This window comes from Stegostoma tigrinum, chromosome 31 (genome assembly GCF_030684315.1).
Source record: "Stegostoma tigrinum isolate sSteTig4 chromosome 31, sSteTig4.hap1, whole genome shotgun sequence".
Classification (NCBI taxonomy): domain Eukaryota; kingdom Metazoa; phylum Chordata; class Chondrichthyes; order Orectolobiformes; family Stegostomatidae; genus Stegostoma; species Stegostoma tigrinum.
Genome location: NC_081384.1, coordinates 28,355,652 through 28,373,852, shown reverse-complemented (window position 1 = coordinate 28,373,852; position 18,201 = coordinate 28,355,652). Strand labels below are relative to the sequence as shown.

General features: G+C 38.3%; 2 protein-coding genes across 8 annotated transcripts in view; one reads left to right on the top strand and one right to left on the bottom strand.

Annotated features, from left to right (window-relative positions):
* moto (minamoto) overlaps positions 1-5,474 on the top strand; it is a 58,868-nt gene extending 53,394 nt beyond the window's left edge. The window contains exon 8 of the mRNA XM_059638636.1: positions 1,955-5,474. Within this exon, the coding sequence (XP_059494619.1) occupies positions 1,955-2,196 (242 nt within the window). The 3' untranslated portion in view covers positions 2,197-5,474. The remainder of the gene's footprint in view (positions 1-1,954) is intronic.
* ccdc43 (coiled-coil domain containing 43) overlaps positions 1-18,201 on the bottom strand; it is a 60,167-nt gene that overhangs the window by 31,508 nt on the left and 10,458 nt on the right. For 6 of the 7 annotated variants that reach the window (XR_007250406.2, XR_007250404.2, XR_009442828.1 and 3 more), the window contains exon 5: positions 13,766-14,016. Coding sequence is in view for 1 of the 7 variants with exons in the window: in XM_048560426.2 (XP_048416383.1) it covers positions 13,829-14,016 (188 nt within the window). In the remaining 6 variants the exon portion in view is untranslated. Of the gene's footprint in view, positions 1-13,092; positions 14,017-18,201 lie in introns of those variants that run through there. The other variant, XM_048560426.2, reaches the window with a different exon arrangement.

Genomic DNA, 18,201 nt, shown 5'->3' with positions numbered 1-18,201 from the left:
GGAAAACTTCAGGGGAGCACAGACAAGATAGGCAGGGAGGTACATGTAGGGAGTTTCACAACTCACTCATGCAGATGCATGCATTTCTCATGAATGACATTTATTAAAATAAATTTTATTCCTTCTGTTGCTCTGCTGCCCTATACTCAAATACTTCTACCAAAGCCCTGGAGCTGTCGTCACATTGACACAGGACATACATTAACCTTATTTGGTTATATCCTTCCCATCACACCCTTTTGTGTGAGCCATCCATCAGCTTATGGTCAAAATATCAAGATTCATATAAATAGTTCAAGAAGAGGGTGACGTCTCAATACATTAGCAAACTTTCTCAGGTGCTTGTAAATGCTTCTATATGGTTACCTTATCCTGTCAGTTGAGATGGAGGCAGTCTGGTAATGTGCTGTTTGTTGTGCGGATTTTGAAGGCTGTGACTGTCACCCTTTGAGTGTCTGTGGCCTGGAGGATCTAAGCATATTGGAATTGCTGCTTGGATTCAGGAGTCGTCTCTGTTATCACAGCTTCCTTTGGCATTGGTGTGTCAGCCATAAGGGCTCAGTAACTGAAATGAAGGCAATGGTGGTGGACAGGCGGGTGATGATACGAAGCTAGATTGACAGGCTCGTAGTACTGAGGAGGTGGGGAGGCTGCAGACAGATTTAGACAGTTTAGGAGAGTGGTCCAGGAAATGGCTGATGAAATTCAACATGAGCAAATGTGAGGTTTTGAACTTCGGAAAAAAAGCATACAGGCATGGACTATTTTCTAAACGGTGAGAAAATTCATAAAGCTGAAGTACAAAGGGATCTGGGAGTGTTGGTGCAGGATTCTCTAAAGGTTAACTTGCAGGTAGAGTCGTTGATTAAGAAAGCGAATGTAATGTTGTCGTTTATCTCAAGAGGGTTGGAACATAAAAGCAACAATGTGCTTCTGAGACTTTATAAAGCTCTACTTAGGCCCCATTTATAATACTGTGTCCAATTTTGGGCCCCACACCTCAGGAAGGACATAGTGGCACTGGAGCGTGTCCAGTGGAGATTCACACGAATGATCCCTGGAATGGTAGGCTTAACGTACGATGAACAGCTGAGGATCCTGGGATTGTATTCATTAGAGTTTAGAAGGTTGAGGGAAGATCTAATAGAAACTTACAAGATCATGTGTGGCTGAGAAAGGGTGGACGCTGGGAAGTTGTTTCCGTTAGGCGGGGAGACTAGGACCCGTGGGCACAGCCTCAGAATTAGAGGGGGTAAATTTAAAATGGAAATGAGGAGACATTTCTTCAGCCAGAAAGTGGTGGGCCTGTGGAATTCATTGCCACTGAGCACTTTAGAGGCCGTGACATTAAATGTCTTCAAGGCAGAGATTGATAAATTCTTGATCTCACAAGGAATCGAGGGCTACGGGGAGAGTGCCGGGAAGTGGAGTTGAAATGCCCATCAGCCATGATTTAAATGGCGGAATGGACGTGATGGGGCAAATGGCCTTACTTCCACTCCTATGTCTTATGGAAACTGAAAAATCACTGTTAGATTGTCGAAGATGAGAAAAATTCAAGTAAATTTCAAAGACTCGCTCCTGAGGTCTGCTCATGGTGGAGGGGGACTTGGGTGTGTGACAATGGAAGATAAAAGGGCAGCTTTAAGGAACCCCTGGAAGATGTAGAGAGATGCACAGAGGTTAGATTGTGCAAGAATTACTGTCTAATTTCATAATACAGACAACTAATTTATTAATTTTTGTTTGCACGCTGTAAAGTGCCAACCCGCTAGTTACCTGTACACGTATCTCCCCAGTAAACTGGAACATGGAACAGTCTCACCTGCATATCATCCTATACTTAGTACTCAAAATGTTACCAGTGTAGTACATTAATGTATACTGCTAAAATGTTTCACTGTTGATATGGACTGACTTAATCTTTAATACAGTTTCTATCTCTTATGTGCAGATGTTCTTGCTTTGGCTATCGCAGTTAAAGAAATGGCAATAGCTACACGGAAAGCCCGGACTGCCTTGTGGTGTGCACTCCAGATGACTTTACCTAAGACACCAAATGCCAATCCAGATGACCAAGTAGAAGTAGAAAGAGAACTACAGGATCTAGTAACTAATGGAGACAAAAACTATCCAAACAGAAGCAACTATTATAGTGGGGAAAAAAATGAAGTGGTGAAAGCACGTGTTGATTAAGAACTCCTGAAGGAAAAAAAAAAGCAAATCTTTAAACTAAATGATTCTATTATCTTTTGAGTAACTAATGTGAATTAGTTAAGTTGCAGTGATCACAAATGCAGATAAACTAAAAAGAAAGCATTACGGGGATAAAGACTAAAATGTATAGTCTCCCTAGAAAGTAATTATAAACAATGCAGTTTATGGTCAAGCACGCATTTGGTTAGTGAATACATCTCTGTATAATTGAGACAAGTGATATAAAGCTTATTTAAAACTCTCACTACCATAATTTAACAAGATCATTTTACCTTTTGTTGGTGAATTGTTCTTGTCAAATCTTCCTAATCAGAGTGACTAAAGCTTCTTAGTCAGGAAATTTTAATCCAATGTTTTGTTTTAGTTTCTGTAAAATGTTTGTTATTTATTATAGGCAAAGTTTATAGAAGTGGTCATGGCTTTCCTTGACAGGACCAAAAAGGAAAGGTAACCTCTATTTGGTGAAAGTGAGCAATAAATGCACCAAAATGCAGTCTTGGAGAGCTTAAAATCAGTCTTAATAAAAAAAAAATTATCTAATGCGACAATGGTAAGTGGAGGTTAAGTAAATAAATACTGTATACTGCAATTATCCTGTTATGTAAAAGGTTATCATAGTTTAGATTTAATGGTTCTGTTCTTACTTATATCACCCTAACCTGATTAGACCCTCCGTTTAAATAACTGAAGTTTCAGATAATGTGCAAAGGTCACAGACTTTGTATCATATAATTCAGAGACCTGGAGATATTGATCTAATAATATTGAAGATAATTCATTGAAAACTACCATTTATTAATAGTGCAGTTTTTTTCACATTTTTATGTTGCAAATAAGAGAGTCAGGAGTGATTAAAGGCAATAATTTCATTTTGGTGTTTAGATGATATCAGATTGCAAATACAATTTATAACTAATCTGATTCCATTCATGGAATTACAGCCTGAGCATACACTCTGTCAATATTTTAAATTAATTCTTGGAACACTTCAATGAGAGTTGAGATTTTTTTTGCCAACAGTGTTACATTATACAAAACAATATTTATATAGAATAATTAAAAACTGTGACATGGGGTACACACTGGAAAGTACAAGGCAGTCGTTTTGTTAGGAGTTCTTTTTTCCATCTTCCCCACTGAGATATCTCGTTATGTCACCCTGTCTGCTGAAGCTTCTGTTTTTTACTACATTACAGTCAGAAGCTCTTCACAAACTCACTAAAGTACATACTTCATTTGTGAATCTAGATGTAGAGGTTTGGCAGACCAGTTTATTATCGGAGCCATCACAGTACAGTCTGATTTTGTACCCATACAGTGTCTATATAAACACTTCCCAGAACAGGCCAATGATAATGATCAGGAGCTGGAACCCTTCCTGAACCTAGGGAATAAGGGCACCCCAACTGTTGCTAAGACTAGGTCAGCTAATTCAACACAGAACAGGAACGAAACTAGGATTTTCTGATCAGTAAGCTTAATGCTGAAAAGTGGCTTTGCCATTAGGCCATTGGGGGAGCTACGAGTGGATAATATTTAATATCACTGTTTGTTGATGCATGTTTTATTTATACATTAGTTTAAAAATCATTTCAGATAGTTTCAATTATTTTTGTTTGCTTATGTCTATGTAACAGGAGGCTACATGATGGCATTTTCTGATGCAGTTGAAAACCCACAATTAATTGTGTTGGTATATGCTATAATAGAATAACAGATTCTGTAATAAACAAATACCTACAAACATAATTTTATGAATTAACTAATAGCATTTTAATAATGCTAATCACAGAAAGCAGCAACAAAAGATTTCAAAGTAAAAGCAATAGGAATACAAAGATCTATATGCAATGGTACAAAACCTCATAAAATGAAGTTTACAAGGAACTACAAATTGTCTACATCTTTCTAAACTAAAAATAATATCTTTGTTACAAGGAATACTGCTTCATTAACAAAAGCTTGACAGATGCTATTTAATATGGAAATTACATTTAATTATTAAGGATATTTGCAGTGGATGTTGTACTAGCTATAGTACGTGCTATATTATTTCAACAATCTAGATGTAGTGTGGTGGAATTTTTTGTATTAGTGTATTGTCAGCATTTGCTAAGTTTGAAGTAAACACTTTCCAAATGAGCCATGTTAGCACTAATTAAAAGAATATTAATTTACTCTGTTGCAGGTATTTTGTTGAATATATTTATCTGATGCAGCTTGTTTATAATGTGTAAAATCTACAAATGCTAATGGCTTACTTTCCATATTGGGTAGACCTATGATACTGTTTAAAGTTTTTGTACTGAAACAGTGAATTGTTCTGCATTCCTAGTTTGAAATCTAGAGGGTGTAAGTCTGATATATGTGCCCGTACAAATAAGTTTGATATTATGTCAGTGGCAAGTAGAATAATAGATATTTAGAAACATTTGCAGAACACTTAATTCTTGTAACTGAAGTGAATTACTTCAAACTTGACAGTATTGTACTTAATTTAGTGTTGTATTATTTGGTATTCTAAATTGTCATCCTCGGATTCAGTGATTGAATATGTTTGTAAATGTCTTACAATCGTTCATATTCATTGAATGATTTTCAGACATTCAATGTAAAACAATGAAGATGTCAGCAACTCAGATTCATGTGACATCTCAAATTTAATTGGCTATATCCAATGTAATTGTCATTTAGTTATGCCATTGATATGATTTACAGTGGATGTCATACAATTTATAGATTTCTTCCAATTTATCAAAACAATTTAATAAATTTCATAGATGTGATCTTTCTTAAAGGTTAAAACAATTTCTCTTGAAATCAGTTTTAAAATGTATTGTTTAATAGTGCATCTTGAGGTTATCCGGAAGGCATTTAATGCAGTCTTCAATTATATTTAAGCTAGGTCAAGATATGTCAAAATAAATGTGATATATCAGTATCTTTAAATGATCATTTGTGTTTTACGATTACCTTCAGGAACTAGAATTCTTTGGTCTTTGAGTTTACGAATTGAATACTAGTTTAGACTAATGAATGAAAGGAACATATCTTTGTCATATGCTTGATAAATTGATCAGGAATACAGTGAGAAACCTCCTAGATGTTAAAATGTTTTAAGTGATCAATGAAATACTTGGTAATGTAATACACAACTGCTTAAATTGTAATCTCATGAGGAGTCAACAGAAAGTTGTGCGTTTAAAAAAGTGTAGTAACTACTTGAAACAATGTCATTTATAAATGCGAAGAGTTAATCCAAGTTCCATAATTAATATTTAAAAAAGTTGACTTTGTATCAAAGAAAGTGAATTTTTTGATTTTCCTAAGTTAACAGTTGATATATTTTACTGAACTGTATAAGTTACTGAAAATGTGATATTAAATAAATTAAATATTGGTCTTTTTTTTTACTAATCTTGATTTAAAAATGTATAAAGTTAGAACATCAACATATTTGTTTAAAATTAGTTATAGCCCCATAATCACAAATCACAATTGGATAAGAAATGCAGTTGGTATTTAAAAGTCTGAGGTGAGAAATTTGTATTCGACAAAATGAACAGTCTTTTGCTTAAGAAAAATAATGTTTAGCTTTAGCACAGAAGTAACATCAAGACTAAAAAGTCAAAATATCAATAAATTAGATAAATGTCTAATTTCAAAATAAATAGACAATCATTTTAACATAATTAAGGAAAAGACCTGATGGAACCTCTAAAAAAACACCCACATTTCTCAGAGAACGTGCCTCAACAAGCCTCAGCCTGCAAAACAATTATGACCTTCCCCACCAACAACTTCGAAGCCAATCTTAAATTCATTTTCACGGTTACTTTCTATTGACATTTTTTTGTCTATTTGGTCCACTAATTTCAACAGCTACAGTGTTGGGTTTTTACTGTTCAAGATTTACTCAGTCAAATTGTCTATAGGATTTATTAATTTTGGACAGAGTGTTAAGCATAGTTTTATAAGATAGTCATTCAACTTTTCACTTGAGAGACATTTAGATTGCACTTTTCTTTCCCCTGTTGGTTGGAACAGTACAGTGATTGGCAAGTAGACTCTAGTAAGATTGGTACAAACATTGTCATGGAGAATGCACCAGTTAAATGATGACAGTTAACGGCCACACTTTGTTTAAATTTCAAACCGGATAAAATGACTGATCAAAGATAATGGGAACTGCAGATGCTGGAGAATCCAAGATAACAAAGTGTGGGGCTGGATGAACACAGCAGGCCAAGCAGCATCTTTGGAGCACAAAAGCTGACGTTTTAGGCGTTTTCTGATGAAGGGTTTCGGCCTCCTAAGATGCTGCTTGGCGTGCTGTGTTCATCCAGCCCCACACTTTGTTAAAATGACTGATCAAGGCATTTCTCAGAGGAATGAACCAGAGAATGGCTGTTTCCTATTTTGTGTTGATGTTTAAGTACGCACTTTGTGTGCATTTAATTGCCTGCAAAAAACAGGACCCTGTATACATATGTTGCTTCCAGTATATTTAGTGCACCACACTGCATGCCCACTGAAAATTTTTAATTGGTTTCACCATAATTTGTACCACCCTCAGGGTGATTTAATAAATATTGTCCATGCACAGAATCACATCTAATGTTAGATGACATATTTTGACTCCTGCACACAGATTGTTTGGGTATGGTCAGTACTTTGCTTGTTATGAGCTATCAAAGTGCCATGCAATTTCATACAACTTGCCAATCTTTGGGACATAAGTCTCTGTACCTAGCATCACATTGGAATTGAAATTCATGCATTCATAGCCCAGAGGAGTCCCAGGTGCTTGTCTTAAGTTAGGACAGCACAGTGGCATAGTGGTTAGCACTGCTGCCTCACACACCAGGACCCAGTTCAATTTCACCCTCGTATGACTGTGTCTGGAGTTTGCACGTTCTCCCCATGTCTGTATGGGTTTCCTCCAGGTGTTCCAGTTTCTTCACACTTTCATATCTTTCAAAGATATGTGGGTTAGGGGGGTTAAATAGGCTAAATTGTCCCTAGTGTCCAGGGGTTTGCAAGCTAAGTGCTTCAGACATGGGAACTGCAGGTTTATAGGGACAGTGTGGGGATCCAGGTGGGCTGCTCTTTGGAGAGTCAGTGCGAACTTGACAGACTGAATGGCCTGCTTCCACGCTGTCTGATTTGTATGATATGTAACTCATTTGTGCATTTGACAAAACCTCTTTGGCTTGCAAACACCAATCTTGTTAAGCATTATAGCAATGTGAATCAGCTTGCTTCACCTTTCCTCAGATTTTTGAATTACATTATAAAAACCTGAAATAGACTTTAGGTGTGGAAGTGGCAGCCTCAAGCTCATTCATGACTTTGTGTACTATTTAAGAAGTGAACAGATCAGGGTAGATGTAATTTTGAAGGATGGCTTTGATGCACCAAATTTTAGCATCAAACTTGCATGACAAAGGTGCCCCTACTGTCAACGTCATAGTGAAATGAACTGCAGGAGTCCTAACAACTGATGACAAGTGAAGGTAGGATTGTGATAAAGTGGCAAAAGCCAACCCTGGCAGATTTCTCAGCCAGCATGTCAGGAAAACAAATTCATTTGACTGGTCTATTTTAAAGGTGAATTTGAGTGCAGAATGGAGCCCATCAGGAAATGTAAGGAAATTGTTGAATGCAGCAGCCAATCCTGATAATAGTAACTACTTTATCTACACATTAGAAATATCTAAGGGGTAGAGAGAGTGGATATTACTCCATCAATTACACAATTTTCATGAAATCACAAGACATTTGTGAGAGGTGGGCCTAGCAGGGACTCCATGGCAACACGCCTTTTTAGGAATGCATGATGTCATTAAAAATTTAATTTATAAGTTCAACAACCATTGATTCCCAATGGTAGTAGTTTTGGATTACCTTGATGTGCTTCTTTGAGTACTTCAGTGAACAGGTCAGCAATGGCAAGAGTAAATGGCTTAGCATTGCTATTGGTAAGAAAGCCTTGCTGAGCCTTTGCAAAATGTGAAGGATTCCATGTAAAATACTTGCTACAGTCAGTTTTCAGTGTGGGGAGCAGAGCTTAGGGCAGTTGTGTAAAATGTTGCTTGCTTATCAGTCCAGCCAATCCCAAAAACAGTGCAGACAGCCACTGTCTACCAGCTGCAGAGGCAGGCTGTTGAAAAGGCAGGCCTTAGTGATCCACCTGTTCATGGAACCCTCTCCAAATCATGGAACCCTCTCCAAATCACTGATCCATCCTTTATCAATCCCAAGTCATGGACCCAAACACAACCCACGCCAAAGCAAGAAATATTACTCCCAACCTCAACGCCCCCATGCCAAGGGATGACATATATCCATTTACCCATTATGTACTTTACAGAAGCAATATACCCTATAGTAACCGTTAGATATGTAAATAAAAATGGATTAATTCACGTTTCACTTAATACTTTAGAAAAACCTCCAATCATTGCAGCCCAATAAATTTCAATAGTTGAACAACTTAAGCCTGCATGAATAAAGATCAAACAGGCAAAACTGTCAAATAGTTGGAGTTCAGATGTTTTGCAGCATGTGTAGTGGTTGTGTGGGCTCATAAGTATTAACAATCTGGATGAAAGAACTGAGGGCATTGTTGCTAAGTTTGCAGACAACACAGGATAGGTAGAGAGAGACAAGTAGTGTTGAGTTGGAGAGGCTGCAAAAGGACTTAGGCTAGGACAGTAGGCAAATAAGTGGCAGATGAAATCCAATGTGGGAAAGTATGAAGTTACACACTTTGGTAGGAAGAAGAGGTGTAGACCATTTTCTAAATGGGAAAGGCATCAGAAATCTGAAGCACAAAGGGACTCTGGTGTCCTTATTCAGGATTCTCTTAAGGTTAACATGCATGTTCAGTTGGGAGTCATGAAGGCAAATGTAATGTTAGCATTCATTTGCAAGGGCCAGAAATTAAGAGCAAGAATGTACTGCTGAGGATGTATAAAGGCTTGTCAGACCATAATCTGTAATATTGTCAGCAGTTTGGGCCCTGTGTCTTGGGAATGATGTGCTGGACGTAGAGGAGGTTCATAGAACAATACAGCGCAGAACAGGCCCTTCGGCCCTTGATGTTGCACCGACATGTGAACTAATCTAAGCCCCTCCCCCTACACTATCCCATCATCATCCATATGCTTATCCAAGGGCTGTTTAAATGCCCCTAATGTGGCTGAATTAACTACATTGGCAGGCAGCGCATTCCGTGCCCTTGCCACTCTGAGTAAAGAACCTTCCTCTGACATCTGTCTTAAATCTATCACCCCTCAACTTGTAGCTATGCCCCCTTGCACAAGCTGAAGTCGTCATCCTCGGAAAAAGACTCTCACTGTCCACCCTACCTAATCCTCTCATCTTGTATGTCTCTATTAAATTCCCTCTTAGCCTCCTTCTCTCTAATGAGAACAGACCCAAGTCCCTGAACCTTTCTTCATGGGGCCTGCGCTCCAGACCAGGCAACATCCTGGTAAATCTCTGCACCTTTTCTGATGCTTCCACATCCTTCCTGTAGTGGGGTGACCAGAACTGCACACAATATTCCAAATGAGGCTGCACTAGCATGCTGTACAGTTGCAGCATGACATCATGGCTCCGGAACTCCAACCCTCTACCACTAAAACCTAACACACCATAAGCCTTCTTAACAGCACTATCAACCTGAGTGGCAACTTTCAGGCATCTATGTACATGGACACCAAGATCCATCTGCACATCCACACTACCAAGAATCTACCCAGTATTCTGCCTTCCGATTATTCTTCCCAAAGTGAATCACCTCACATTTATCCGCATTGAACTCCATTTGCCACCTTTCAGCCCAACTCTGCAGTTTATCCAAACCTCCCTGCAACATTCTTCTACACTGTCCACCACTCCACCAACTTTAGTGTCATCTGCAAACTTACTAACCCATCCACCTATGCCTGCGTCAAAGTCATTTATAAAAATGACAAACAGCAGTGGTCCCAAAACAGATCCTTGAAGCACACCACTAGTGACCTGACTCCAGGCTGAATATTTTCCATCAACCACCACTCATTGCCTTCTTACAGAAAGCCAGTTTCTAATCCAAACTGCTAAATCTCCCTCAATCCCTTGCCACCGCATTTTCTCCAATAGCCTACCATGTGGAACCTTATCAAAGGCTTTACTGAAGTCCATGTACACCACGTCAACTGCCCTACCCTCATCCACGTGCTTGGACACCTTCTCAAAAAAAACTCAGAGGTTTGTGAGACACGACCTGCCCTTGACAAATCCATGCTGACTATCTCCAATCAAATTGTTGCTTGCTAGATGATTATAAACCCTCTCTCTTATAATCCTTTCCAAAGGTTTTCCTACAACAGACGTAAGGCTCACAGGTCTAATTACCTGGGTCATCCCTACTGCCCTTCTTGAACAAGGGCACAACATTTGCAGTCCTCTGGTACTAAACCTGTAAACAATGAGGACTCAAAAGATCAAGGCCAAAGGCTCTGTCACCTCCTCCCTAGCTTCCCAGAGAGATTCACAAGAACAATACAGAAATAAAAGACCTGTCTGATGAGTGGTTGAGAACTATGGCTCTGTACTCGATGAAATTTATAAGAATGGGATCTTCTTGAACCTTAAGGCTAGAGAGGGGTCTGGATAAACTGGACAGGGAGACGTTTCCACCAGCCAGACGCACAAGAAGACCCGAGCGCACAGCCTCAGAGTGAAGGGACAACCACTCAGAACTGAGATGAAGAATTTCTTTAGTTAGAGGGTGGTGAAACTGTGTAACTCAGTGCTGTAGAGGCTCTGCAAGCCGAGTCATTGAATGTTTTTAAGACAGAGGTAGATAAACTTCTTGCATTTAAGAACCTAAGCGTTGAGGCAGGAGGACGGGGTCGTGAATCATTGAAGCCATGATCAAATATTGGAGAAGACTTTATGGACTGAATTGCCTCATTCTGTTCATATATCTTATGCTTCAAACCTTGCTGTGTTCTTGGGGAGGGGATGATATAATGGACTTTTTTTGTGCTCTTTCACTCAATATTCACTGTATAGAAGCAACTTTTAACCCAAAGCTCATATTAATGCTGAAGGAACATGGGTTTGAATCTGACCACAGTGGAAGGTGAAATTTGAATTCTTTCAAAGAAAATCTGAAATTAATGACAAGTATGTAGCCACTAATCACAAAAACCATCCAGTTCATTGACGTGAATCAGCTATCTTTACCTGGTCTGGCCTACATGCGACTTGCAACTCCTGACCCACAATGAGGTTGATTTCGAACTACCTGGAGTCCACCCATTAAAGAGTGATTAGAGATAGGCAACTAATGTTAACCTTCCCAACAATGTCCTTACCTCTTCAGAGAAACAAGTAAATTTTTATTGTACTGAAGCAACGGGAGCTTCTTTTATAAAAAGTGGTTTTGAACAGTGAAAAACAGTGAATCTTTAATGCTTTTATTAAATCCATGCAAATGTCACAACAGGGTTCGTTGCTTCTATTCAGTGAATATTGAATGAAAGAACACAAAAATGCTGTACTTTGACAATGGGGACACTTGAGGAGGTCCTTTAAAATTTAACTGTCAAAAGGTTCCCCCATACAGACTATAATTCAAAGGGTTCTAATTGAGACATTTACAATTTTATAGGGCTAGACAGAATTGTGATAAAAGAAGAGTAAATCTTTGGAATTGGGATGATTTATCTCAACGGGCTTAGAAGACTCAATTATTGAGTACATTAAAGACAGTCTAGAAAATAAATGGCACTGAGGTAGATTAGACATTGTATAGTTGTGGCAGGGGTTAAGTGGCCTTTTCCTGTTCCTATTTCCTAATTTCTAAGTTGCTATCTACAGGTCACGTATCGGTGTAAATATGATTTTTAGTAGCCAGAGAAGCTGGTTATTTGTAGGCCAGGTCAACTTTATACCACTTATACACCATAATAGAACTAACATTTCTACAGAGCAAAAGGAAAAGATCCTACAGCTGTCAGTCACAGCCTCATACAGTACGGGAACCAACCCTCCAGTCCAAGCTGACCACAATCCCGAACTAAACCAGTCCACCTGGGCCATATCCCTTAACTAAATGACTTCTTATAATTTCTTGATTACCATCAGGAACATATGCTGATGTAAATTGTTCGTCTTCAACATCAGACGGTAGTCAAATGAGATTATTTTTAAAAATAACCGTAGCATTTTTATGGGCACACTAATAACACACAGGGCTGCAAAATAATTAAGTCACATTAAATCTGCATAGGTAGAAGTGGAATGTTATGCTGCATTTGAGTTTTATTAACTCAAATAATAGTAACAAGTTATTACTTCATCACTTGGTTTTCTGATGATAATCTATTGCTGTTGAGTCATTCTCCCTCATGTGGGAATCTAGAACAAGCACAGCTTCAACATAAGGAGTCTTCCAACAAAGAGGAGGCCATTTGACCAATTCAGCCGAGGCCAGCCCGTCGATAATGCATGGCTTGTGGTGGCAAACAGAAATCTCATGTGCATCATTGTTTAGTCTGAAGAGAAGGTAATTACAGAATGATGCAGTCCAAAATGAGGACTATTCAGCACCTTGTGGCTCCACAGGCTCCAAGTTCTTCTATCCTGACTGTTGTTTCCCAAAAGACCCGGAAATGCTTCCTTTCAAGTGTTTATCTGGTTTACCTCCTTCAGCATTGAACCTCAGCCCCCCACCCCCATGACCCTCCAACCATAGAGTCAGGGTTCATCAGTACTGACCCTCCTTCCTTTAACCTGTTATAAAGGCAACTTCCTTTGAGTAGTAAGTATCATATTTACATGATGGTAAATTTATTATGAATAAAATGATAATGCTTACAATGAAAAATACTTTATTTTCCAAAAAGCAAATGATAGTTCAAGTAAATTCAATAGATGTTTTCTGTTTCAGTGCTAGAAAGTACATAATTTCTAAAAGACAAAAAGTAATGATACAAAAGCAAAATGTTATTGATGCTGGAAATCTGAAAACAAAACAGATAGTTAATATTCAGCTTGTGCGACAGCATCTGTGGAGAGAGGAACAGCGTTATCTGTGACAGACCTGAAACCTTAACTCTTTCTCTCTCTCACAGGTATTGCCACCATGGAAGTGATGTTCTAATTTCAGTCAAGAACTGTTAAAGCTATCTAGAAGCCAGCTCTAAACATAGAGAAAAGAAAGTCAATACTAGATCTCCAGAAAGTTTTTTTTAAATTTTTAGATACATTTCAAATCAATAAACGTCTTCCTTCACTGAAGGGGTTCTGCTGTAGTGTGTTTCAATTAATTTCTTCTGTGTAGGTTATTTTCACTTAAGTGTTGGATAACAATTGAAACACATTACAAATTTGAAAAACCTAATTAAACAGTTCATGATACACAAGTAACCTATCTTAAGTTTCAATTTTGACACAATACTTCACAAAAGTTTGGCATTTTATGAAGAAAGATTTTCTATACCCCCACTCCCCCAAAAAGTCATTGGTGTTGCACAGTTCATATTACCTGTGGATGTAAACTTGTAGTTCTGAACAACTGCACACTCCAGTCTAATGTTTTTCAAATAATCTATCGCTTTCGTTCTCCTTTCTGTGTTCTCTTCTTCTCCTTTTCCTTTCTTTCTTGTTTAGCAAGCTTATCTTTCTCTCGCTGTAGTTTATCTTGCTCCTTTTTCTTTTGTGCATCTCCCCGAGCCTTATCTCTTTCTGCTTTTTTCGCAACAAGAACAGCTTCAACATTTGTGTTTTTGAAAAGAGCTAGGAGTAAATTAAGGAATTATTCCAACTAACTGACATTGTTACCATCATACTTAAGTTTAAGACAATTTTTAATATTCTACCTCCTTTACGAATTATTTTGAAAAAGAAGAACTGAAAGAAAACAAAATAGAACCTATGTTGAACTCACAGAAGCAGAACTTGGCCCCACTTCAGTAGAAATGTCCTTATTATAGATATCCTGAAGATACACACAATTTAACCGTCTCTATTGAAAACACAGTTTCCCGAACAAACCCAAAGTCTAATTTTCACTTTTCCGTATGTTTTATTAGGTTCCTACCTGTATGACGCCAGCTTGCGTACAAATCATGATGGCTGACCAAGCAACATCCAATTTGCCCAAATCAGATATGTCAACCCTGTCAAAACATCTCTTTTTAGTTACATGAATTTAACAGACAAGGTAATGCAACAATATCAGTAAAATCAACAGTGCTATCATGCAGGACTTGCTCAGCCATACATAGTAGCAGTGGTGTTCCGGTGACAGGATGCACTACAGAAATTCACTAAGGCTCCTGAGACAGCACATTCCATACCTACGATCACAACAATCTAACAGAGGCAGAAGCAGCAGATAATTGAGAATATAACCATCACCTACAAATAGCCCCCTCCAAGCCTTTCACCACCCAGACTTGGATTGGTGACTGCTGATTGGTCAAAACCCTGGAGCTCCCTCCCAAAACAGTGGTTCAAGGAAGCAGCTCCACCTTAAGGGCAAATAAGAATAGGCAATAATGTCGAGCTAGCCAGCAAAAAATTAATTATAAAAGGCTTTTCAGATGTATATATTGAATTGGCACAGCATGAGAAAAACCATGGGTTCCAGAACACCAGAGCTAGCATACTAATAATAAACGCCCTCTCACACTGAAGGCTAGTAAGTGTTTGAGGATAGGGGCAGAGGGACCCTGATGCCATAACAATAGGAAGGTTCACCTGATATAATAATTTCAAGATTTAGCATTACAACTGCTTGAAAACAGGAGATCTATTTGATTTTTTCTTGGCAAGTTCAGGTTAATTTAGGATATGATTCTGAAGAACGGTCATATCAGACTTGAAGCATTTATTGTGTTTCTCTCTCCACATGCTGCTAGACCTGTCAATTTTCAAGCATTTCCTGTATATGTATCTAAACAAAACTTGCAAGTTATGCTTTGGTCTGTTGTCAAACTTAAGAACCCTATTATGGTTTTAAATTGTGCTGCACAACTAGGCCCCATTCCACAGCTGAAACTTTGTAATAACATCTTCCAAGAGTCAAGATAACATCCTGGGATACGACAAGAAGAAACACGAAAACTGTTTTGAGGAAAATAACGAAAAGGGTTTCCCACCTTTTTAAACACCATTTCACATAACTTGCAGAAGCATTAGTCACCAACCAAATAAAGTCTACAAAAATGTCAATATAATCTCTGGTGGGTTTGAAGAGAAATGCAGAATGGCTTGATAGAAAGCAACACCTATTTTGGCACGACCCATTTTCCAAATCTGTAGACTGTACATTAATCTGTAATTCATTTCCATCAGCTGTTAAGCTTAAACTTAATCTTCGATATAGTAGCTGCAGGGCTCTTGTGGCATAGTGCTAGTGTCCCTACTTCTAGACCAGGAGGAGCAGATTGAAGTCTAATCTGCTCCAGAGGTACATAATAAGATACCTGAACAGGTCAATGAAAAAATATTTATGGTAGTTGTAATGTAAAAGTGACAAGTCAATCGGACAGGTTGCGCAGAGTGTACGCTTCAGGCCTGTCACACGAGGACCAAAGTCAATTACAAGCACAACTCAATTATTTCAAGAATGTGAAGCATTTTTTTCCTCATATTAGGTGTCACATGATACCTGTTTGAGCAGTTCAACAAAGAAAGCCAGCCATTGGAAATAATATGGCAAAACCACAGATAGACAAAAGTAACTTCTGCTACAAACGTGGCAGCAAAATATTTCTCACACACACAGTAGATTACCAAATCTAAACAAAAATGCAGAAATTCCACTAGACTTGCGAGTGGACAATAAAGATGGAAGACATGCTCAAGGTCAATTGCATGAATTTTGATCAGCACAAATGCAACCAGCTTCAGGGAAAAAAAAAACAGATGATCCACAACTGAAAGCACAATGGAAAAAGTTATCACACAGGATGGCCTTGTATGAAACAAGTACTGTACGCGTTTAGATGCTTTCCTCCATCTAGATAATGAACCAGATAGAAGGTTCTTGGCTTGTTCTTGTTCAGATGCTTCATTACCATGCTAGGTGACATCATCAGTGGAGCCTCCGGTGAAGCAATGTTATTCTACTCCACTTAGAATTTATACTGTTCAGTCTATTACAGTGACTACTGTCATTTCCAGTTTTGATCTGTTACATGAACTGGATATCTCAACAAAAACATACTTTTGTACCCAAAACTCTTTGACAAGACACACTGCCTTAACTATATCAACAAAGTATAGTCCTATATTCAAGTGCAGCAAGACTTGGGCAACATCCACATTTAGGTTAAAAAAAAAGTGACAAGTAGTCACGGAGCAAATAAGACGTCTGGCACACAATATTATGTAGCAGCCATAAGTTAACCACAACAGTGATAAGTCAGTGAAAATGTGGGAGACTCAGTCACCAATCACAGCAGCATGAAGAAACACCCTCGTTATTCTGTTGGTACCTTGCACACAATGAGTGAGCCACAAAGTACAGACAGACATTTTAGAAAAATTAGTGGGACATAATCCAAGCGCTAGCTTAACCACATTATTCCACATCTAGTGACCCTGCCAAGTAACAACTTGCACTGTCAAAAGTATGAAGTGCAAGGCAATAAAAACAGCATTTTTATTCTTAATTATACTAACCCTAAGGGCTTTAGACAGGAGCCTTCCATCACCAGCAGATATCACATTTGGAAAGCAAGTTGGAATGACACTGCCAAGTCATCAACTGCCCAAGTCCTCTGCAATACAGGACAATCGCTTTAAAAAAACACAAGGGAAAACAGAGATGCAGTGTTACCACATCTGGATTACTATCTGCTGTATTCATCTTGTTATTTCAGGAAGGATGTAACAGGTTGGAGGCAGAACAAGGAAGGTGCATTAGACTGTAACTCCAATTGACCAACTTTTTCGTTAAGTAAACTTGTTTGATAAGTGGTAAGGAGTGGTACTAATGAGTGATAATTACTAATGAGCTAAGTAATTACTAATTACAACAGAACTCTAAATTATCTACACATTCCATTGTGTAAATATAATAGCAGGACAATATTACAAACGAGGATTTTATTTTTAAAAATGGGGCCAGGCTCAGAAAAGTTAACTTAAGATGAACAGTTCATGTCTCATGCATGATTACATAACCTCAAAGCACAACTTGTAGAAGGGACCGTGTCTGGAAAAATGACAAAAGGCGGACAAGTGCAAATGATAAAGTGCACTCCAAAAACAAATGCCTTACAACATAAGATAACCCGGAGATTTCTGAAGAAGAGCCTCAACCTGAAACGTCAACGTTCCTGCTCCTCTGATGCTGCTTGGCCCGCTGTGTTCATCCAGCTTCACTCAGTCTTATCTCAGATTCTCCAGCATCGGAAGTTCCTACTATCTCTGCCAAACAACATAGTCTGCAGTGCACTATTTTCCCTAGATAAAGTATTGTGGCTAACAAACCGACCTAGAAGCCTGCAATTAAATTTGGTTCTGCACATTTCAAGGACTGAACCTCTAACTGCAAGTTGCCTAGAGGAAGGTTAGGGGTTGTGCTACTGCAGAAGTTCCCTTAACCACCAAAAACAATATGAACACACCAGTTCTGTGGACACACATGTAAATCCCATATTGGACTGTTTAGTCATGAAAATCCATATTCACAGTTTGGACATGTTTGAAAAATTAGAAGTCTTCCACAACTGTCATGCAATGCATAAAAGCTTGTACATATAGAAGTTATTTGAATACCACACTACAGAAAGAGGTTATTTAGTCATTAAGTCTGCATCAGCTCTTCTGAAAAGCAATCTATTCCTGTGCTCTTCTCACATCCCACAATTCCTTTTGTCCTCTGGCAGAAAATGTACTTGTCAAGCAAATCACCTACTTACACTTTACAAATTTGTTCCCCCTACACTCAGTGTCGAAGGGGCATTC